This window comes from Amphiura filiformis, chromosome 13, assembly GCF_039555335.1.
Source record: "Amphiura filiformis chromosome 13, Afil_fr2py, whole genome shotgun sequence".
Classification (NCBI taxonomy): Eukaryota; Metazoa; Echinodermata; class Ophiuroidea; order Amphilepidida; family Amphiuridae; genus Amphiura; species Amphiura filiformis.
Genome location: NC_092640.1, coordinates 3920707 through 3945286, shown reverse-complemented (window position 1 = coordinate 3945286; position 24580 = coordinate 3920707). Strand labels below are relative to the sequence as shown.

The window sequence follows — 24580 nt, the reverse complement described above, 5'->3', positions numbered from 1 at the left end:
ATTAAAAGGGCATTTCATGATCCACAGCCTCATCCCCCCACTTTTCTCAAAAAAGTTGAGATTTTTATGCCACTGGAAACCTCTGGCTACATAATGTTTATGTACCAAAAATTTCTTGCAGATTAATTCGTAAAATATTGTCAAATTTGAATTACGTTCTGGTATACCAGAACGAAATTACAACAGTGGCCTATGGAGCAGTGTAATACACATAAATAAACATTATTTTTCATCAGCTTCACCATCGCAAATAACAAAGGAGACAAGTAGAAAAACTGATCCCGCCTGGGAATCGAACCCAGGACCTCAGGTTTACGAGACCTACGCCTTAACCACAGGAGCTTCATGATTAGGCTGGTTGAAATTCGAACCCATAAGCGGTCACTTAAACTTATCTCCTCCCCGCATTTGAATTTCAACCAGCCTAATCATGAAGCTCCCGTGGCCAAGTGGTTAAGGCGTAGGTCTCGTAAACCTGAGGTCCTGGGTTCGATTCCCAGGCGGGATCACTTTTTCTACTTGTCTCCTTTATTATTTGCGACGGCGAACCTGATGAAAAATAATGTTTATTTATATAATTCCTGTCTATCATGCCACTGTTTTTCCGTGTAATACACATACATGGTTTTTTTTTAATCATGCATAACTCGCAGACGCAAAATTGGAATCAACTGAAACTTTGGGAATAATCTATTTTCGTGGATATCTACTGAAAAATGTCATAAAAAGAGGATGCTAGTTTGCTAGGATCACGAAATACTCCTTTAACAAAACTGTCACTTGTATGATTCCCCATCAGCTAGCAAGAGGCTATTCCAGTTAAAACAAAGACACCTGAATAGATGACTACCATTTGAATTCTACACCCTCTATGTTATGTCTTCCATAGAGGATGTATGGATTTTAACTGCAATAGCCCAACAGAGTAATCTGAATACTTCAGAACAGCCTCAGAACATGTGTAATGACAAATTTATGCAAGCCATCTCCTTTGGAGAAAAAATCTTTCACTACTCAAAACTTTCAATGACCAGAAATTGACAATCCTGATTTTCATTCTAATTTATAATTATTTCCTTTCCGTTCTCATGGTGCTGACCAAGTGTTTTTTGGTTTCATGGTAATTTAAGTACTTAGTAGTGCAAGTGTTCTGTTGCCTAAGCACTATACTGACTGAAGTGACACTCATCCGATTAACAATGTTAACACTGTTTTTAAAAAATGCTAATAAGTCCGATCCTATCTGCATTTTTGAATTTCTAAGAAATAAACCCTCTTGACAGACAATGGTGGACGACATTATTCAATGCGGCAACAGCCAAAAGCGTAAACAAAACAGACAATATGACGGCAACACTGCCTGCACGTTGGACGCAATTATTTTTTTCCCGAGCCAAGATGCATTTTTAGCTCTATTGGCCACATTACAGAAAAAAAATGCACAAAATATATTTCCCAGTGCAATGTATACATTTTCACATGAAAATAAATAATTTTAGATTCAAAGAAAAAAGAAGAAGAAATTTTTTTAATCATTGCCGGGGATGGGAATCGATTTCGGGACCCTCTGCGTGGGAGGCGAGATTCTTAACCACTACACCACGTAATCGCATTGATACACATGGGGGAAATTTTCAGTATATATTGTAACATATTGTGTTATTCATTCAAAAAATTTTTTAAAACAGTACTTACAATGAGGTTCATTGTCGAACCTCAACGGATTTAGACTGATAAAATAGTGCTTGATAACATGCATACACTTTTGGAATTATTTGAGACATTTTTGTGTTTACATGTAAAACCAATGACAACATCAAAATTCAGTCAATCTTGGCCGGCCCCCCCTGCTTCTTGACATCTTTAAATGGGCAATTCCATTTAAAATCCACACCACCCCTGTGGAAGATTTTGGAAATATCTTCCACAAGGGGAGTATCAATTTCAAATGGAATGAACACATAAGGCAGCTCCATTTGAATTTCATACACTCTCTGAGAAAATTTAAACCTGAATCTTCCACAGAGGAAGGGCGAGTTACAAATGGTGCTGCTAATGTGTTCATTCCATATGAAATTCAAACTCCCCTGTGGAAGATATTTCCAAAATCTTCTACAAGGGTAGTGAGGATTTTAAATGGCATAGCCCAATACATGTAGGTGGCGGGCATCTCATAATCATACAAGTTATGATTAGTGACTTTATAATCGGGTTTTTATTGAGGCAACTTCAGTAAAAACCAAAATTGTCATTGGTGCAATACATTCCCGGGCTTCCGAGTTTTAAAGGGTTTCCCTTTGTTTGAGACCATTTGGTCATAATAATGGGCGGAGCCACAGACGAGGGGCCGCGTGCCGAGAGCCAATCATAGACAGTTATATGGGGGGCGTGGACCCTCGTCTCAAATTTCATTCCTGGGAAAATCACAAGCTGTTTTGATACCGTCCGATGAGGTGATCGTATATTAAAAACCCACCCACCACTCCCAAGGATAGGGCATCGTTCCTATCCCTTTGTTGGCAAACTATTCAAAATTATATTCAATATGTAATGTCCATTCCAAATTAGGTTGTTTGGAAATTGATTTGGGTTGTCCCACTTCATGACAAAATGCTAAACTTCAGATTTAAGTGTCTGTTCCAAATTATGCTGTTTGGAAATTGAATTGGGTTATCCTAATTCCGGAAATGAGTAATGGTTAGGTCCAAGCCAAATTATGGTGTTTGGGAATTGAAGTGGGTCGTCTCACTTCAGGACCGTAAATGGCATCAGATGATATAGCTGTCTGATTGCGTAAAAAGGGTATGAGATGATATTGCTGTCTGATACATATATGATTTCAATGATTGATATATATTGCTTTTAAAGAATAAGCCAGATGATATAGCTGTCTGAGGCTCTAATGAATTTGAATTTATATCTATTTAAAATCTCAGATGATATAGCTGTCTGAATTGATATTAAAAGTATAAAGATAATAGTTACACAGTTGATTTCCTGTCAACTGTGTATACTCAGATAATACAGCCGTCTGAGGTGATATTGAAAGTATGAAGAATTAATATAATTACAGTTGATCTTTTATCAACTGTCTAAAGATAAATAAATTATGAGAAGTTCATTGAACTTGATATTTTAAAAATACAAAATGGCCCAGGTGATATAGCTGTCTGAGGCGCAAAAAATCTCAGATGATGTCGCTGTCTTAGGTGATATTGAAAGTATTAAGAAAAATAGATTACACAGTTCATTTTCTGTCAACTGTCTACATTGAAAATAAATAAGAAAATCGGATGGTATCAATCCAGCGATTGCAAAATTTTTTCCAGCGTGTCGTTGTCGTTATTGCTTCCATAGGACAATTCACATCAGATGGAATGGGCTAACAAGAAGTGGCAAAATTGATACGTTTCAGAAATAAAAACAAAATGAAGATGATAGAATGAATACTCACCTTGTTATCCTCTTCCTGTAGATAAATTTATGGGAAAAAAGAAACAAAATAAAATTTAAATAAATTCACAGAAACATGTCAAGATTTTTGGTAGGATGAAATATATACTTGCAAGTAGAAAATGTATTGTAAAGTTTCAGAGGATGGAGCTTTCTATTTGTATGTTAAATTTACCCTAAGGCAAAGGAGCCCATGTGCGCCATTAGGTGAATCTTTACAGTATAGATTCTGATACTTTGAAGGGATAAACCAGTTTTACAAGACAAGTCCTTATGACTGTGACATCCGTGCCATTATGTATTGTAATTTTGTATCTACAACAGTTGGCACACCTTTATAATATGTTAGAAATCTTCACTGCTACTTTGATAGTTCAGTGAAATTAGTATAACTATGTTTGATGAGAAGTATACAAACCTTTCCTCTTCCCTCCCCATTTCCTCTCAATCAATGTTGGGGGGACTGGAGTGCCCAATGGAAAAAGTGCTTTCATTAACATTGAACTGTGGGAAAGGAGTGCCGATTTACATTTAGTATGCCAGCATGTGCCAAAATTAATTTCCCTGATTGTAGGTCAGATGCATCCTATGACCCAGACTGATCTTAACATCTTATTGAATGGATTTGGGCTATCCCAGTTACAATCCATACATCCCCTATGGAAAACATGACTTTACTCTCCCACACAAGGAGTGTGAATTTTAAATGGAGTTAACTGAATGGGTGACTCCATTTGAAATCTACACCCCCTGTGTGGGAGTATAAGGCCATATCTTCCATAGGGGGTGTATGGAATTAAGCTGGATTGGCTCATTGGCAGAGTAGTGGTGTGTGCATGGGGGTGCCTACATAGGTGTTCACTGCATGCATGTATCTATGTATACATGTTATCACATTTAGCTACATAGTGCACTGACCTCCACAACCCCTTCTTGACTCTTCTTAGCAGCTAGTTGTGCTTCTTCATATTCTTGTTTTGCTTTGGCTTCCATCGTCTTGGCAACCAACCTTACTGCCTCCTCACGTATATCAGCATCAGCAAGACGTGGACTGAACTTGATGGATATGCTAGCTTTCTGTGTGATCAACAAGGCATATATTATTATATGAATTGTTGGGGTAACTGTAGAATCATATAATCTATAAATAAATTAATTAATAAATTTCGGATTTAGCGCCTTTTTCCAGCTAGATCTTGAAGGATTCAAAGCGCTGTAATTTCGGTGCCATGGTGAATCATCACAATCAGATCGCATCATCTAAGCCAGTTGCAGCCCAACCTCAGGCACAGACCTATCCGCACTTAGATTGTAACATCCACCAATTATCTGTGCAGCTCCCCAAATTCCATTGGGTGAAGGAAGTTTTTGATAACCAAACAACTCAGTGGTGCAAAGCGAGGGAACTACCGCTAACTCGCCCTCTCTACACTTTCTTCAAATTTTATTTATACACGGAAAGGCCCAGATCAGCCCTTTGTTCCCTTACCTTGCCAGGCTTGACAGTACCCACAGATGGAAAGACAGATATTGGTGAATCCTGCGGCATAATAAACTCAAATGATGTCGCACCAACGGGTGCAATCTCTCCCTTGCCAATCCTGGGTACCGGATGTGTGAACTCATTAGCATTGGTGTGCGTATTGAGAATGTTAAATGTTGCGATGGATGAATCTTCCAGAGCCGTGGCGGCAAAATGTATGGTTGAGTGGGAGAGTTCCAGAGGGGGATGGACACCGATGCCTTTACACAAGATTTTGAACTCTCTGTTTCAATGGAGAAGAGAAAATAAGATAAAGAAAAAATGTGTGATGTTTCACTCAACAACTATAAGTAATTGATATATAAGGCCAAAAAAAAAAAAAAGGTTCGTCTCAAAGCTTGCGCGCGCGTTTGTAAAATCCCACGATTTGACAAAAAACAAATGCGGAATTTTTTTTATTTCAAAAAAAAAATTTTTTTAGTTTTTTCCAGAAAAAATCGGCGAAAATCAGACTTTTTTCTCAAAATACTAAAAAAAAAAAAAAAAAATCGCATTTCGCATTTGTTTTTAAATTTCTCGTGAGCTTTGAGACAAACCTTTTTTTTTTTTTTTTTTTGGCCTAAGGGACATTCACAGATCCATCACTTGTAAATACACTATTCCCCAAACATTATCATTCCATCATCTTTATTCAAGCAATTTAAACAAACAAATTTAAAGGAATAAAGAAACCAACAAACATCCAAGACAACTGGGGCCTTTACTGACCACCAGGAATGTTTTCCCATCTTACGATCAACACCTGTCACTAATCCCAGACCAGTAAAACAGTTGTAGAATTTTTTACAAATAATAAATCAGTGCTTACCTGTTTATACCAGATTTACATGTCAGCTCAAAATTATATTCCTTGGCTTTCTTTGCACTGAATAGAATATCCAACTCTATGGTTTCTAATGGTAGTAATGTGCCAAATCCATCATTGGGTTGTACATCCATATACTGTAGGGAAAAACAACAAATTGTAAGAATTGAACTGAAATTGCTCATATCTTTGGAACTTGTTGTTCAATTTTAGTGGAGTTTTCTGCAAAATCCAGATTTGTAAAAACTTTTTACTATCCTATAAGAAACTGAAAATTTAATATTTCTGAGTTCCGACTGATTTTGCTTGATCGCATCACATATACAAAACAAGTTTTACAGTATACTTACATCAGGTAAATTAATAAATCTCATATATGGTACAATATATAGCCAAATATACTTACATCGGGTAAATTGATAAATCCAAACTTATGAGACAAGATGGATTTATTAGTGAGTTTGATGGTAGCAATCACCGTCTCATATATGGTGCAATAGCCAAATATACTTACATCGGGTAAATTGATAAATCCAAACTTATGAGACAAGATGGATTTATTAGTGAGTTTGATGGTAGCAATCACTGTCTCATATATGGTGCAGTAGCCAAAGTCAATAAACTTGGTGTCAAATTCAAAGTCTGAATTGGTCACCACAGCATGGATGGTGAATGGAACCGGTGCAGTCTGTAATAAGAAATGGCAGAGAGTAGTATAATATTACATTAAATTAATACTACAAAGGGCCTTGGAGCATGCTATTATCATGATGGTTCCCAAGTTGCTGATCACACAAAGGTCAGTACATTTCAAGGTTATGCTGGTTTCATACTTTCTGCCGCTTACCGCTGAGCGGTGTGATGCTTCATCATGCTGCTTGCATTTGTTTGCAAGCGGAGCAGCACACCGCTGAGCGGCATGACTATGAAAGCCACTGTTGCTTCTCATCAGCACCACTCCAAAATCATATTCTAATTGACTTGAATTCAACTCCCAGCGATTCTGTCACTTGAGCAAAGTGGCGGTGTGATCAATATATCGGCTTGCTGCTGGTCACCACTACCGTTTCTGGTGCGACTGTGCAGAGAAGCAAAACCATCTTCAGAGCGGCAAGCGGCAGGAAAGTATGAAACCAGCATTAGGGTTTATAACTAAGTTATTGGGTTTTCAGGCATATGACCTCTTGGAGCAATTGTCCTGTAAGGCCAAAAAAAATAAGGTTTGTCTCAAAGCTCACGAGTGGTTTGGAAACAAATGCGAAATGCAATTTTTTTTTTTTTATTCCCGACTTTTTTATGGTATTTTGAGAAACAAAGTCTGATTTTCGCCCAATTTTTCTGGTAAAAACTAAACAAAATATTTTTTTTTGAAATAAAAACAATTTCCGCATTTCTTTTTTGTCAAATCGTGTGATTTTACAAATGCGCGCACGAGCTTTGAAACAAACCTTTTTTTTTTTGGCCTAACCAAAATATGATGACCATGATAGCAACAAACAATGATGAACAAAAACATATTTTACATTTATTTATTTGAATTATTACTGACCTGATCCGCTACTCTGATAGTCATGGGTGCCTGTAGTACACCAGTGTCCTTGTCAAAATATGACCCTGCTTCATCAAATAGACTATGCCTAATATGTAATAACAAAACATTAATAAAATGAAAGTCATAAAACACCATAAAGTATTACTTTAAACTAGATGAAGATATTATAATATATAGTCCTTTTGAGGTTTAATTAAAAATGGAGTTACCCCATCAGATTCAGATAACAAGATTTGAAATTCACATGCCATAAAGAGTGTACCTTCCACAGGGCGTATGGATTGCAACTGGAACAGCTCAATATAATCCTGTATGTAAGCTGTTTTAGGCAGCAATTCCATGTGATTCCTCAATGCCTTGCACACCTCAAATTTCACTTAACATATCTCTGATTGGCTCAATACATGATATAGCTCTCTTTGTAACCAATCACACAGATTATTAGAGGCCAATTAATCTGGCTGTGCCCATGGGGTTAGAAAAAAACATGCTCTTTAGATATAATAATAATAATATGGAAATTTATAACGTGCAAGTATCCGTCAGAGCCGCTCACTGCGCAACAACAGGAATATGACCACAAAGGGGAACATGATGAACAGAGCAAATACAGAAAATATGCAAAATACCATAATAAGAAAAACATTCTACACTACAAGTCATCAGCAAAAGCGATATTACACAGATGTGTTTTTAACAAAGATTTAAAAGAGTCCAAAGTAGTACAGTTTTTAATGTGAGTAGGTAGATTGTTCCAAAGTTTGGGAGCACAAATGACAAAAGAACGGTCGCCAAAAGAGTTGTTAGATCGTGGTTCCTGAAGAAGTTGAAGATTGGCTGAACAAAGTCCAGTGCGCCCAGGTATATAAGTGTGCAGAAGATCGGCGATATATGACGGTGCAAGTCCATTTTGTGATTTGAAAACAAAAGTGAGGATCATAAATTCAATGGGTTGTTCAACAGGCAGCCAGTGCAAGTCAATGAGAATTGGAGTGATGTGCGAACGTTTCTTTGTGAGAGTGATGAGGCGAGCGGCAGTATTTTGAACCAATTGCAGACGACGAAGATGTGATTGTGGAAGACCGTACAAAAGAGAATTACATGTGTCCAAGCGAGATATTACAAGAGAATGAACAATGAGTTGAGTTGCTTCTGTTGTGAAATATTTGCGTATCTTGCCGATGTTACGGATTTGATGATAGGCGGCTTTGAGAGTGGACGCAATTTGCAGTTTATGAGACATGTCAGAGTCAAAGATGACAACCAGATTTCGTGCACCACAAGATGGTGTAATTTGCGATTCTCCGATGACAATATTACTAATGATGGATTTAGATTTCTGATGTTTTGAGCCGATGATGAGAAATTCGGTTTTGGTGTCATCAAGTTTAAGAAAGTTTACACGCATACACATTCTGATTTCCTCAATGCAAGCTTCAATGCGAGAAATACTTTGATTTAAAAGCGAAATAAATCTGGGTGTCATCTGCGTAAAGATGGAATTACAGATTGTGCCTTCTGACTATGTCACCAATTCGATGAGTGTAAATTGTAAACCACTGAGGCCCCAACACCGATCCCTGCGGTAAGCCAAATTCAAGTGTGCATAGCTCCGACATGGAGTTGCCGATAACAACACGCTGAGAACGATCGCTTAGGTATGATTTAGCCCAGGATAACGCAGTGCCACTGAAGCCAATATAATCATGCAGCCTTTTTAGAAGAATTGCTGAGTCAACAGTGTCAAATGCTGCAGATAAGTCTAACAAAATAAGAGCACAGATATCTCCACTGTTCAATGCACTCAAAATATCACTCTGGACGCTGTCAAAAATGTCAACAAATGTTCTACGGATCTGAGCAAAAAATTTCTGGTAACATTACTTTTTTCATTTAAAAAATGCAAAATATTAAGATTTTGGTGATTTTTAGGGTCCGCCTGACCCAACTTTCGCCTGTAGAACATTCGCCTGTAGAACAGGTTTTTTTTCACTGCCTTACCTTGGAAGAAATTTCAGTTGTGCAGAGAACTGTGACTGCGCCTGTATGTAAGCTGTCTTAGGCAGCAATTCCATGTGATTCCTCAGCTCCTTACACACCTCAAATTTAAGTCTCAATGCCGTAGTAGCTCGATTGTTGACAACGATGGCGTCTTGATAGAGACGATCAAACATGCAGATTTTGAGGTCTACATTCTGTCTCTCGACCCACACAGGAACGTCTATGGCATTGGCCACTGACTTCACATGGATCTGTGTAAAGAGAAATGGAAGCAAGTTGAAAGACTCCTTAAAAACACATTTAATATGTGCTAAATTGCTTAACTACTATTGCACCTCTGCAGGCAATCAAACCTTGTTTATAGCACCTTATTATGTTTTTTTTTGGATGACATGACCTTTAACACCCACACAGGGAGTGTGAGTTTCAAATGGGTTTACCCAACTCCATTTGAAATCTAAACCCATTCCATAGAGGTGTATGGATTGGAATAGTCCAATGTCAGAGTATCCTTCATATGGCTTAATTCAGGTGAGTTTTCCAATCTGTGCATTATTGTCAACAACAAAGTAGGATTTTGAGGCATACGACACTCACTATCTGACAATAATTGATCGAGTTTACATCTAGCAGATTTGGGCAAACTGCAAGTACAAAATTAATGAAGTTGAAGTATGTTGCATACTTTCTTGAATCGAAGCTATAAGCTTTTTACCAAAGCTAAAAATACATGGGGCTAAAGTTGATTTGCCCCAAAATTTCACAAAATACCGTAAAATTCCGTCTACAAGCATATATATGCCTCTAAACGAGGTTTTTTTGACACAAGAGACAAGAGGCAGACACTCTCAACAAAAACGTTATTTGGAGTTTGAACAACTATATTACTGATAAAGGCGGCTGTACAAACATGTATATTTGTAAGACCAATCTATTGCAATGTTTTTGAGAAGGGTATTAGCCTTTCATATCTTTCGTTAAAAAAACCCCTCGTTTAGAGGCATATATGCTTCTAGACGGAATTCTACGGTAGCTGTCATGACAAATATATGTCAATAACAAAAGATAACTATCAGGACAACTTTTAGTAAAATCTGTTCAAAATTTTTGAAATCAAAAATATTTTAAACCTCGTCTTGAACCCACTGCCAACTTAGTTACAGCAATATTTGTAGTGAGCCAATACGGTTGGAAACTTGCACACCCACTAGGGAAGACATGACCTTAATTTTCCTCACAGGGAGTGTGAATTTCAAATGGGGTTACCTGAATGGGTGACTCCATTTAAAATCTACACCCCTATGTGTGGGAGATTAAGGTCAAATCTTCTGTACTGGGTGTATGGATTTCAACTGTAATATTGACATTGCAAGATGACTCCAAAGTACTTACAAGTTCAGATAACGGGTCATCAAACCTGACTTCAAAATCCACATCCACTTTGCCTGGTATAGTAGGCTGGAAAATGATTTCTAATTTGAGCGATGAGAACGGGCCTATAATACCACCTGACACACTACCAACTCTCATTCCATCCAAGGTGCTCATGTCCTCAAAGTCTCTATCATCAAGGGTGAAAGCTTCTGTGTGAGCCACTGTTAAGATGAAAGACAAAATGAGAATTATGAGAATGGGCTAATAATTCCTGACAGTAATAAACTGCCAACAGGCTTATATGTCCTAAATATCCAACTAATTTTGATGATCAAATATAAAATCCACATTTACATTATATTTTCTAAATTTATTTCCTTTGAGAATGAGTCTATCAACCCTGATTTACTTTAGGGTTCCTAGCATTTCACAAAAACAAAATTGCCTGAGTTTTCCCAGCTATTTCCCTGACAGCTTTCCAAAATTCCCTGAGAAATATTTCCACTATACCAAGGTTGCATCAGGGTGTAGACTGTTTCAAATGACTACCTAGAGATGGAGAAGGAAGAATTCTTTGCAAAATCGGAAAGATGAACTCAGCTTATACCTAAATGGTTGTAGCAGTTTGTGGTTAGATACGTTGTATGCAAGAAACATGCCAATATGATGAAAATAATTGCCCTCTTGAGCCACTCAAATTCTTTGAGTTTTCCCTGATTTGGGCTGTTTTTCCCAAATCCTAGCATTTTCCTTGTCTGAAAAGGGGATTTTTATTTCCCCTGAGTAGCTGTGAACCCTGTTGTGTTTTGCAAGAGTGTGATCTAAAGAGAGTGATAATAAAGTACAGGAGCCACTTACCATCGATGGTGACTCTACTTTTGGTAGATGGTGGACGTGGCTCCTGTGGTTGTATTTCTTCTGCTGGTTCTGGTTTTTCATTCTCCTTTCCTTTGTCCGCTTTATTTTTCTCAGCATCTTTGTCTGATTTCTTCTCAGGTTTCTTTCCTTTTCCTTTCCCTGTAAATAAGTATATGACATACAAATATGAAATATTAACTTCACTGCATAACAGATGGAGGAAAGACACAGATTTTGTCTCATACCTGCTATACATGTACTATATTCCACTTGTAATAGGCTGGAATTGTTCAGTTTATGTTACTGCGCACTAGGGCTGTAGTCGACAATCGTCAAATCACAAGATCGGATGTCGACAAAGCAATACATCAATAAAGTCAAAATATTAGGTCCATGTTATACATTGTTTTTATGATCAAAATATTACCATAAACGCAATTTATTCATCATCAGAATATTGGAATTTATAATGGAAAGATAATATACACCACTCACGGATGAAATAGAAGACTGATGCAGTTATGGCAAATAATGGCAATATTATCATATTAAACATATCTGAAGTCTTTAAAAACAATTTTTAATGATTAATTTTTGTCGACAATTTTGTTGACAATCTGGAAAATTTCTATGTCGAGAACAGCCTTGTTGACACCAGCCCAACTGTGCACATCAATAAAGTCCCAACTTATGGCATATCCTTGGTGTAAGGTATTCACAAGTTAGACTAGTGTAAAGACTCCATTGAAGGAGAGAGAGTGAAAAGACAGTAGGGGATGGAAAGGAAGCAATCGATGCAACAAGAAGAAAGGGAGAGTGAGAAATAGGAAGAGAGAGAGAGAGAGAAAGTCAAGACAGCCAAAGACACAGAGAAGAGAGCGAAGGGAGAGAGAGACATGACAGAGAAAAGACAGAAGGAGAAAGAAAGAAAGAAAGAGAGAGAAAAACACCAGAAGATACAGAACAGACAGTAAGGAGTAACAGATAATACTACATGTATGTGTACCAACCAACCAACCAACCAACCTTTTCTTTTGGGAGATTTGGGGAGAGGATCTTCTTCAGGCTCAGGTTGAGGTTCTGTGTCAGGTGTGGTCTGAAAAATAAAATGACAGGTATATATGGAATTATTTATATGTATACATGTAGTTTAGTTTAGTTTTTATTTTGAGTATTTTGGCCCATATTTGACCTCACAGATGAATTTATCAAGTCTTTGCCATTCTAAATATATATACTTTTATATACTTTAGACCAACAATTTAGCAGTTATGAAGCCAGAAAGTTTCCATAATTCCAGGGTTAAGACCACCCTTATGTTCATCTGTCTATAGAGCTGTATCTCAGTGAATGATATTAGAGGATACCGGTGTCATGGTAAAGTCAAATTTTCATCTTGGGGGAAACTGATTTACCAAATAAATTTCAAACTTACCATCCTACCCAGTGATGTTCCAGCCGATGTCACAGAACGCATGTTTAATCCTGAAGAAAATTACAACAAGTTGATGTTAAACATTTGGCTATATATTGTAATAGGATAGGAACAGAATTGCCAAACCTATTTCAAAAATACATGCTGAAAGACCAAATACACAAAATTTCTTATGATTTTTCTAATCACTCTAGAGTTGCTAAAGGGCCAAATATCAAGTAAATGGTCGGAGTTGGCCAGCAGGTCCCCTGCTGAGAACCCCTGATACAAAGTATAACAACATACAGGATTGCCCATTGCCTGATATGCACATAAAAGTATCATGATGCGATATAAAATCATCATCATTTTTGATACACGCATATGCATGTTCATGAACACTCTGTTGCCAAAACATGTGATTAGCGGGGCAGAGGATTGGCTGAAAGTTAGAGAAGGGTTTAGGCACCATAGAAATCAAAATTTCAACAAGTTCAAAACAACAGAAATACAGGTGTCCCAATAACTTCAGACAAGTATTGGAGGGATGGAAGCTTGCTCTATAATACAATCACATGTATTTACATACATTTACAGTAAAAAGCCATAACAAAGTTTAATCACAACAAGGCCTGAATTTAAGGACATCATTTATGCCATCCTACCTGTAGTTTTTATGAACTCAAAGTTGGTTCCTTTTGCTCCTTTGTTATTCAACACAATAGTCTTCTTAAGAGTCTCTCCAATTACTTGAGTACCAAAGTCAACTAGATTGGTGTCAACTGATAACTGTAAAATACACACAACAAATACACATGCTATTTAAATCTTCAGTCTTCTTAAGGGTCTCTGCAATTACTTGTGTACCAAAGTCTACTAGATTGGTGTCAACTGACAACTGTAAAATACACACAACAAATACACATGCTATTTAAAACTTCAGTCTTCTTAAGGGTCTCTGCAATTACTTGTGTACCAAAGTCTACTAGATTGGTGTCAACTGATAACTGTAAAATACACACAACAAATACACATGCTATTTAAAACTATATAGTCTCCTTAATAGGATCTCTAGAATTACTTAAGTACCAATAATAGCTATAATAAATAGTGTATCACTTGTTGGGAGGGAAATTGCACAAAATAATGCATGCATACTGAGATGTAGATGCATCTAATGTATGGGCCCCACAGGGGAGTGTATGCATTTAATGCTTAATGTACAAGCCTCACAGGGGGAGTTATTAAACACATCAACATCTCAGTACAGAGTGGCACCCGTGCATTATATACACAATCAATGCATGGTTCATGTTTCTCTAACGTTTACTCTGATTAGTTCTCACTATCTAAGAGTGTCTACTAAATTACAGTTCTCCTCAAGTTCGGTAGTGACATAGGCATGTATTTCACTGGTCGCAGTATTGAATTGCGAACGTAAAGTTAATCACGCATTGTATACATATGTACAAAGTCGGGATATTGGCATGATTACAGCGCAAGCATAAAAAAGTATTGACGGCACTTCCATACTTGCACGGATTGCAATAGTCTTTTTGCAACTGACGCTAAAAATAGCAACAATAATTGACAGTAATTGGTCAATCAATTGACAAGAATCCTTGTGTAAGTTATTCAAAAAATATGAGTCCATTCTGACTTTTAAATGATGTAACTTACATCACATTTCTTAGTGGTACATGTGAGTGGGATGTTGAATGGCCCTGTCTGGGTAAGAAACTTAACTTCTCCATCAAGGTCCTCATTTATCTACACAAAAGAAAAGAAAACAGAAATATATTAGGAGAGAAAACAACAATCATCATTACATTACGTTTCACTACTTGAAGAGAATTGATCAAAAATTAAATTCCCTCCTGAGGTTCGTATCTGTCAATGAGTTAACCAGATCACAAGGATGTCATTATAGCTAGAGGCAGTATATAAAACAAATGGGTCAATGAGTTACATAAAAATGACCTTGCATGATATTTGGTTCCCATGAAGTGACTTTTGCCTGAGGCAATTTGTGGTTAAATGTTGATCCCTCACTACATGTATAAGAATTATTACCATCATTTTGGTTGAAAAAGGGGTGAGACATGATCAATTCTGTTCAGGCAGTGGAGCCTAATGAGGTTCCTAAAAAATGCAGTATTTTATAATAGTGTGCTACACACAGGCATGAACCTACAAGCATCAGCATGCATTACAGATTGTCACAGATGGCCCTAAATCATTCTGTTCACCATTTAACAACAAAGGGACTTGCACCTATCAACCATACACCATAGGCATGCTACAATAGACCTTCACAGCCAGGATCGGATCCCCAAGTTATAATGGAACAATTAGCAGCGTGTTCCTTGTCTTGAGAAATTTCAAGCTGAATCAACTCTTTAACAAGAGTAGACTACCCCACACCCACAGCCTGATCTCATAATCTCTCTCAGCATAGTTGAGTGCCTAATCGATTGAGCTCAGTTGACAACAGTTTTAAATACAAGAGAACTTTGTTTGCTGCAACATAATACCACACTTGTTTAAAATGAAATCAGAATGACTGAGAAAATAATGAGTAAACATTTGATTTGAGTGCTGCAGTGTGATTTACTGTGTAAATCAGTAGGTTTAAAATTGAAATTTCATCTATGCAAAATGCTCTCCAGGCAACAAGGTCAGCTACCAATCCATGGCAATAAATCACATTCAAGTTCGATATTCTACACATACTCGCTTAGATCAAAAGATATCACATTATTGGGTGCACAAATGGAAGGATGCACACATACCAAAGCCTAGCATTTCTATATCACCTTTCACCAATTCTTGGCGGGGTGCTCAAAACAGATAATTCGAGATTTGGCAGTTTGTCCTACTCCTACATATGCCTTCTTACTTACCATAGGTTTAAATGTGACAATCATGTCACAACTCATACCAGCTGACATCTGACCAGGTGGATCAAACCTACAAATAAATCACACATATGTCAGTTAGCTGTAATTGTAAACAAGACACACGAAATGTGTGTCACACATGACAGCACTGTGTCACAGAACCACTTTACTCAACACATACACAGTATGCAATCCATAAACAACATCATGAAATAGACACATTGTATGACTGTAGATTAAAATTGAATATATTTTCCAATTGACAAAACAACCGGAAAATTGACAGTTACTGTATAGACCATATATAAGATCCACTACTAATCACCAAGTAACTGAGGGATGCGGAAAGCATCAGAAGGAACTGTCAATCTCGCGGGAAAGGCAGATCTCAGTGGTCATTTTGAAGAAGGCGTCAGTCAAAATGGTGGAAGTCTAAAAAAACAGTGTGTAATTTTGGATTTAACAATCAGAAAATCTATTCAATTATAAACAAGCATGTCAGTCAGCACAAAGACATGACACAAAATCTTTATGGCACATGAAAAACTGGCAGTTATTTTGTGTTTGAAACCAGAAAGTTTTTACACATAATTACTGGATTTCTATAAAAGTATGTCCCATGTTACTTACTGTAGGTCTATAAAGTCTTTGAGATGTTCTGATATGTCCTTGAGTTTGATGAAATTCACACTGTATGAGACATTGGTAAGGATGACTCTCTTCTTGTATGACTTGCCAACATCAAAATCCTGCAAGAGAGAAATGGCCACATGTCAAATAACAGTTTTGTCTGGTTTTTCTGTACAATTGAAAATAAAGTTAATAGAACAGCCAATTTTCAGAGCTTCTCACAAAATTAATCTAATTGTCTCAAAATTATGATTTTCATAAAATATGATATTGGATAGATCAATGTTATTTGCAGAACATTCTCAACAAAACATGTATTATTATGTTATAATAGTGGCGGACATGTTTTTTACCTTGGTTGCTTCAAAGCATCAAAACACTGACATCGTTAACTACTTTGAGGCAGACATATCGTCTCATTTTTATATCTTAATACCACTGAATCTTAGTGACTTGACATGGCTCACAAGACTATCAAAATGAGGTCAAGCCCCATGCAAAAATAGGGATCAAGTCCAAATCCAAAAATGTCTACAATCCACGATGGCGCCTGTGCCAGTATCTGACACCAGCGTACTTAATAGTATTGCTGATACTCACCCCCTATGCTGAATACTGTTACTGGTGTAAAGCAGGAAGTATATACAGCTATATCAGTCAACATACTTTATAAGATGAAAACATTAAGAACCTCAAGAAACAGACCTGAAGGACAGTACACTAAGTAGATTGAAAGCCTTGAAACATCATTGGATGAATAGAACATTCCAGATGGAACTATCTGTTAATTCATGGAAACCAGAAACCAGAAGAATCCAGAGATCAAATCCAAATTAGGTATTATAATCACTGAATAGGACGATGATCGTTTACACCGACTTGGCCCCAAACGGTGTGATCACAACTCAGAAGATGAAACTGACTCTCAGCCAAGACCACCGCCAATTATTTTAAAACATACCAGCTACAACATCAGACACTCATATTCAAACTTTCAAAGACAAAAGAAATCTAAAAGCCACCAGCATTGTCATCACAGAAAACCTCACAGCTAAACGTTATACACTACTAAGAGCTACCAGCCCATGATGAAGTCAAGTCTGCTTGGACAACTGACGGCAGAATACACTGCATCACTACTAACAACAAACAGGTCAGCATTAATTGAATGACTGAATGAAGCAACTGAGGCATCTCACTACTGGAGATCTGTTGATACTTCCATCTAATAGCAGCTGATGTTGTTGCTTTTATCTTAATACATTAAAAAAATTGCTCTCAATCTTTCAGTAAACTTCAAAATCTGACTTAATTACATCTCAAAATGTTTCATAAATCATTTTTAAGTATTAGGCCATCATTTATTTAAATTACATGTATAATAACAAAATAAAAACATCCATGTGTGTTCCTAGGGGTGTAACTTTATTGCAAGAATTAAAATGGATTCTCACAAACTCAACTTACAAGAATCAGTAGAATCAAGTTAACTTATTCAACTGAAGTTTAATGTTGTGAGAATCATTTCTCTGATTCTCGCCAAATTTGCAGACCTGGTTCCCTATGTTCATGCATGCACATAGAAGTCACTTTACACCACATACATGACACATACACAGATCTGTGTGTTTATCTGCACTTTGAGGAAACAAATTCCTTTCCCAGATAAGCATACTTAGAGAGCATTTAGCACCTTTGAGTACTCAAGTTCAGTTGGCTAGCATTGATGGCATATATGCATACACCTTGGAAAAGGAATTTTAATGCACCCTTTATATCAGGGTGTTCCAGACATGTGGATTGTAAGGTCGCAAACATCAAGACTTCATAGGAATGCAAAACCCTACTCTATATGCTTACTTTGAAGTGAATGACATCAGGTTTGCTGTAGAATGGGCATCCTTTGAACTCTTTACCAGCGGCCACCTGTTTCTTGACGATACCAGCCCTGGTTTTATCCAGTGCAGCAGCCATCATGTCTTTCTCCATTTTACTTGGGTAATTCAGTGTATATGATGACTCCTCATCCTTAGGTACCTGGGAGAGATGGTATGATGGTACAGGTGATTCATTAATGTACAAGAAATATCAAATGTGTCTGATTAACATCCACACTAACACTACAAAGCCCTTTGCAACATGTTATATGGATTTGTTGAGATATTCACTATTCTAATTCGGTTGGTGCGTCTTGTCAAGAATACACACACTTTGATTGGTTTTCACCTATACATTATGACATGATAGTGGCTAGTCATATAAGACAGTGAGCGCGCCGACACGCTGGAAATCCTTTATGATCACGCAATAATGTGTTCATGTAATACACATGCACGAAGGAGGTTGTCCCAGACAGAATCAAGGAGGTTTCTCAACATCACTAGCAACAACAAATTTTCTGAGCAATAACATCTTTAGTAGCATAGAGGTTTAATTTTGCTTTCTATTTAATACATTTACGGCTATGTATGAATAAACATTATAATGTAAGTTTGTTTTGACTAGGTCACAAATGAATAAGATAACATATTTTTCTTTTAAAAAATCATAACAATTCTACACTCCACCTACCCTATAGTCCTTATGTTGTTTAGTCCATAATCCTTCAAACTCAGGTTTAGCCAACTCATCATGTCTTTCTTCACTATCGCTGCCTCTCTCATCACGGCTAGTGATGCCATATGGACTGAAGTCATCCTCATCAGAAGAAATATCGGCCGTCTTGGCTCCACCACCCACTGGAGGAGGCTAAAACAATAAACAAACAAATAATAACACAATCTGAATTATGTTATAGCCATGTTATAGCATTGTTTTCTTTTTTACATTTGAAAAGCAGTGAGCATGATGTCATGCATAATTTAACCATTACTTTTATTTATTTCAAATGGCTGAAAATCTAATGAGACTCAAGAAGTTGCAAAACAAATGTGCTCAATAAGTATGTCAATTTCAGTTGAAATCCATACACCTCCTGACAAGACATGACCTTAACTTTGTTTAATTTAGTGAGTTGCTACCTGTTTATCAGTACATTATACAGCTCCCGGGCTGGGGATATATATTGAACTACTTACAGCGGCAATCTCTTCAACATCAGCACTATATTCCATAGATGATGACCCACTAGTCTCTCTTATAACTCTAGGTTTGCTTCGTTTTCTAGCCACACGTTTAGCTCTATCCCTTTTGCCTTCTGTTCCCCACAGCTGTGGATACATTTGTTGTCGTTTCTTCATTTGTTTCTCTTCCTTCAGGATATTAGAGAGTAATTCCACCTGCTATTCCCTCTGGTTGGATTCATACATTCTATAAAATGAAGCAAGCAACAAAATTGGCTCTTTGTGAACATACGCCCTTGCGATAAAAAAAAAAAACCTGTTGTACTGGTGCACAGACTTTCCACCGAGGGTCAGTTGGGATTTTTTTTTAATCTGGACGAGGCTTAATGACCCTAAAAAATCACTGAAAGCTTGAAAAGTCTGAACATTTTTTGCAAACATATTTTGAAAATTTTCAAATTCAGTCCATTTTGGCCAAAACTTTGGCTCTCCTTGTGAACATAGGCACTTTAGGGGACAATCCAAAATATCAATGAAGTTAGAGAGAGTAATTCCACCTGCTGTTCCCTCTGGTTGGATTCATACATTTTGTACATTCTATAAAATGAACGAACCAATAGAATCTCTCTGAATTGGCTTTTTGTGAACAAAACACAGACTTTCCACCGAAGGTCGTGTATGTATTTTTGACGTTTTATAATGAAAAATATTTTGTAAAACTATGGGCCAAAGGCCTGAATGTATTTGATAATAAAATTGAACTTGAATCCAGGGCCCGTTCGGATTTTTAAAAATCTGGAAGAGGCTAAAATGACCCTAAAAATCACTGAAAGCTTGAAAAATCTGAACATTTTTTGCAAAATTAATGTATTTTGACAATTTTCAAAATCAAACCACTTTGGCCAAAACAGAGCTCTGTAAACTGATCTTTGGCTCTCCTTGTGAACATAGGCACTTTAGGGGATAATCCAGAATATCAATGAAATTAGGGAGACAGGGAACTACAAAATGTTGACTATGATTCTTTTATAAGATATTGGAGAGTTGTTCTCCCTCATATATTGGGCTGTTCCATCTGAAATCCATACACCCCCTATGGAAGACATGACATTAATCACAGGGAGTGTGAATTTCAAATGGGGTTACCTAATGAATGATTCCATTTGAAATCTACACCCCCTTGTGTGGGAGATTAAGGTCATGTTTTCCATTGGGGTGGATTTAACTGTAATATCCCATTCTCTAACATGAATGAAGAAACTCACTCTTGGTCTCTTTGTGTTCCATTATTTGTTGCTACTTGTAATAAATGAAGATCATCTTCTTTATTGTATACTTCTTCATTACATAATCAGTGTAATGATTGGAGAGTGATCACCTTCATTGACAAGTCACAATGTTTGTTTCCATGAAATTGTCATCGTTTAACACTGAAGTTTATCAATATGCCAAGTGCACTTTATTGCACTATAGTATAGTCTGTTAAATATAAGGTGAAACATGGATACATGGATCTTACACAAGCAGGGCAAAGGTCAGGTTTCCAACTTATGGTAGAACATACTTTAGTTCATTTAGATAAAGTTGGAACATGACTTTTGTCATGGTGTATAGGATAACAAAGGTTAATGGGTGGGGTCAATTTCAACCTTATACTGAACAGAAAATAGATGCTTTATTCTGTGCAGTCAATCAATTATCTAATCAAATCAAATCAAAGTGATCTCATTTTCCAACTTACTCTCTTTCTCGTTCAAACTGTTCCAGTCTTCTGTTCCTCAGCATTTCAAGTTCCACATTCTGCCCCGCCTCTGTGAGAGCTTGTCTCTCCCTGGCCTCAGCTGACCTGGCTCTCCTCTCTTGGAAACGACTACGTGCTTGCTGGGCTCGGATAGACTCCTGACAATAACAAAAACAAACTTGTGCCATGAACAGAGAATGGGTTTCCTTGCTAGGTCACTGTTATGATCCTTTCTTTGAACAAAGACAACAATAGTATATCAAATTATGGATGCAATATAAAGTAATACACACTCATTCACCTAAACACACACTCAAACATACCCATATTATGTATAACCACCAACAATATGTTAACAGCAGTTCACCACTAGCAGTTTTGTCTACCTCATTGAAGATGTACACATTTGGGAGTTATTCACAATCACCTTACCATGTGACCCTATCTATGATTTGGTTCACATCAAGTTAGATAATGACGTATGTGCGTATTTTACAGGCCTCTGTATCGAATCGTGTGTGTAAAGTTAATCGCGTAGAGCGTACACTCACATGTGCAAGGTTGTTTCCATACACAATTGCGGCGCAACTGCGAAAACACATTGATGTCACTACAGTACGGTACTTAAAGCAAACCAATGTATAAAGGTTTTCACTATCCACATGTGGGCTGGCCCTATAGCGTCAACTAAGCTCATTGCTTATTATAAAGTGTTTTGAATACTGTCTTTGATCTAGAAACATTAGGAAACACAGACATCCATGGTTCCTATGTGTCCACTGTTACACAGCAATTTCATGGACATCCATGGTTCCTATATGTCCACTGTTACACAGCGATTTCTCTCATGTGTGTCCAAGATTAACAGTGCTTGCAAACTACCATACCCCATTTGTTGCCAAATCACCATCAAAGGACACAGAGTTTATGTTCTGTGGTTAAGATGTGTCTGCTGCCACACCCTCACACATACACCCCCACAATAGAAATACTTCCTTACCCCATTTGTGCCGCATCACCCCTTAATGCCAGCAGAGTATGCATTCTGTGGTCATTAAGATATAATACCTGCTTTCCTACCCACACCCTCACATGCACACCCACACAAGTAGTCCCTTACCCTATTTGTTGCCACATTACTCCTTAAAGCTAGCAGAGTTCGCATTCTATGGTCAATATGTGCTCGCTACCCCACCCACACCCTCACACATACATCCCCACACATAAGTAGTCCCTTACCCTATTTGTTGCCACATCACTCCTTAAAGCCAACAGAGTTCGCATTCTATGGTCAAGATGTGCTCGCTGCCTCTCTTCTTCTTCTGCTTCTTGCTGACGAACTCTGCAAATTAAGTAATAATTACTCAATGACAGTCAATGCTGCATACTTCTTGTTTAAAGATGGTAATTTAACATTAATTCAAGCTTACATTCGGGATAATTAAATAGAATTCTAGTACACACTGTGGGATCCCAAATACCTGCCCTGTGCATAATACAGGGCTTAGATACCCCAATTTTTAACCTAATAAAGAATTGTTACCAAAACACATTGATCTGTGTGAATCAAGCAAAGAGATCAGAACCAAAGAGAACTGCCATGTTTGTGCGTCAATCATGGAAGGCAAATTGCACATCATAAGGATAGGTCACTTTCGATTTGATGTGTGTGCTTATTTCTGTTGTAATTGTAATGTGTTGTGCTGATAATGCTATGCACACAAACCTTTGCAATGCTCAAGCTACAAACTTCAAAATACTGTTCAATAACAGGTTTTTGCTGATAAATACAGGCAGTACAGTGTTATAGTCTCCAAGTGCAACAAACCAATATGGCAGATTTACCATAGCATATGACACAAGGTCAGTTTCCTGGAATTAAGAATCTCTTTCACCTCAACTTCTATCTTGCAATGAAGTTTGTGGTTCTAATAACTCTGCTTGTTTCACCTTTCGTTTCTAGATCTCTCAATCCAAATTTACCCGCAAGTGTTTTTTATTACCGTATGTGCAAATTCGGCTTGTTTATACCATAATTTTAGTACCCAGACATACAGACATAAATTCTGCACACTCCTACCACAAGTTAAATCAGGCTCCTTCAAGTTTTTTCCTCTTATGTAAACTTCCTTACATTGATGACCCATTGACCCTTTGCACATCTTGCTCCCAAAACAAGGTTCTCCCTGAATTCCTACTTTTGTTTTTTTGTAGCACCGCACCAAAAGGCATATTAAGCAACACATACTTTGGGTGTAAAACCTTGGTTTTTTGATGAATGCAAAGGGTCAACACGCAGAAGTAATATATTTGTGTGCTGTTTTTTTGCGGTAGCCACTTTGCAAACTAAAATGAAAGTACACAAATAAATGCGACACAAAACTGTCCACATTTATCCTACTTACTTGACCAGTGTCTCTTTAAGATATTTGGCAGCGGCTTCCCTACTTCTCCTAGCAGCACTCATGGCTTGACGATGCTTACGATCTCTCTCACGTACCGTGGCCATGTTATCTCTATGGAAAAAAACACATGTAAGAAGGTTATTAACAAACATGCATGCAAGTCAAACACAAAGTATACACAAATACACCCCCCATGTGTTATAACCACTGACAAATAAGAATGTGAGTGTTAACACACATGTGTAGGAAAACCTCCTATGTGTCTTTGGCCCCTGAACATGTTTAAAGCAAAATCTCCTATGTAACCTACTTGAAGTTTTATTTTATACATGTTCAAGGGCCAGATACACATAGGAGGTTTTCCTACACATGTTGCTGGTCTTTGCAAGTTGGTGCACCATTTGTATATTAGTCTATTCTATCTGCATTCTTACTTTTCTTTAGTACGTCGTCTTCGTTCCGCCTGTAAAGCCTTCATGTTTTCTTTCCTAGCTCTCTGCATAGCATTCTCTCCTCTTTCTTGCTCCAATCTCTCCTCCTGAGACTTCAAGTCCTCTTCAGCCAACACATATTTACCACGATCTAATTCTGCTTTGGACAGTTCCAATCTATCAAAGACAAAGGATGAATGAGGCAACAAAGTAAAAGTCTTGCTGGGTACAGCTTATTGGGCTAATCCATTGAAAATCCACCCTCCCCCTGTGGAAGATTTTTGGGAATATCTTCAACAGGGGAGTATGAACTTCAAATGGAATTAGTACATTAACCAACTCTATTTGAAACTCACCCTTCACTCTGTGGAAGATTCAGATTGCACTGTTCTCAGAGGGTGTATGAAATTC

General features: G+C 37.4%; 1 protein-coding gene and 1 non-coding gene across 2 annotated transcripts in view; one reads left to right on the top strand and one right to left on the bottom strand.

Moving 5' to 3' along the window:
* The window catches only part of LOC140167908 (cilia- and flagella-associated protein 74-like), a 48160-nt gene that overhangs the window by 10957 nt on the left and 12623 nt on the right, over positions 1–24580 (bottom strand). Inside the window, 22 exon segments of the mRNA XM_072191198.1 lie at positions 3455–3469; positions 4372–4530; positions 4943–5219; positions 5805–5938; positions 6208–6489; positions 7351–7438; positions 9355–9605; positions 10747–10949; positions 11587–11745; positions 12613–12682; positions 13022–13071; positions 13666–13789; positions 14681–14770; positions 15904–15970; positions 16531–16649; positions 18391–18567; positions 19102–19278; positions 19608–19839; positions 21334–21491; positions 22573–22675; positions 23739–23849; positions 24173–24346. Coding sequence (XP_072047299.1) covers positions 3455–3469; positions 4372–4530; positions 4943–5219; positions 5805–5938; positions 6208–6489; positions 7351–7438; positions 9355–9605; positions 10747–10949; positions 11587–11745; positions 12613–12682; positions 13022–13071; positions 13666–13789; positions 14681–14770; positions 15904–15970; positions 16531–16649; positions 18391–18567; positions 19102–19278; positions 19608–19839; positions 21334–21491; positions 22573–22675; positions 23739–23849; positions 24173–24346 — 3220 coding nt within the window.
* Trnat-cgu (transfer RNA threonine (anticodon CGU)) lies at positions 436–509 on the top strand. The gene has a single exon. It is a non-coding gene; the product is annotated as a tRNA-Thr (tRNA).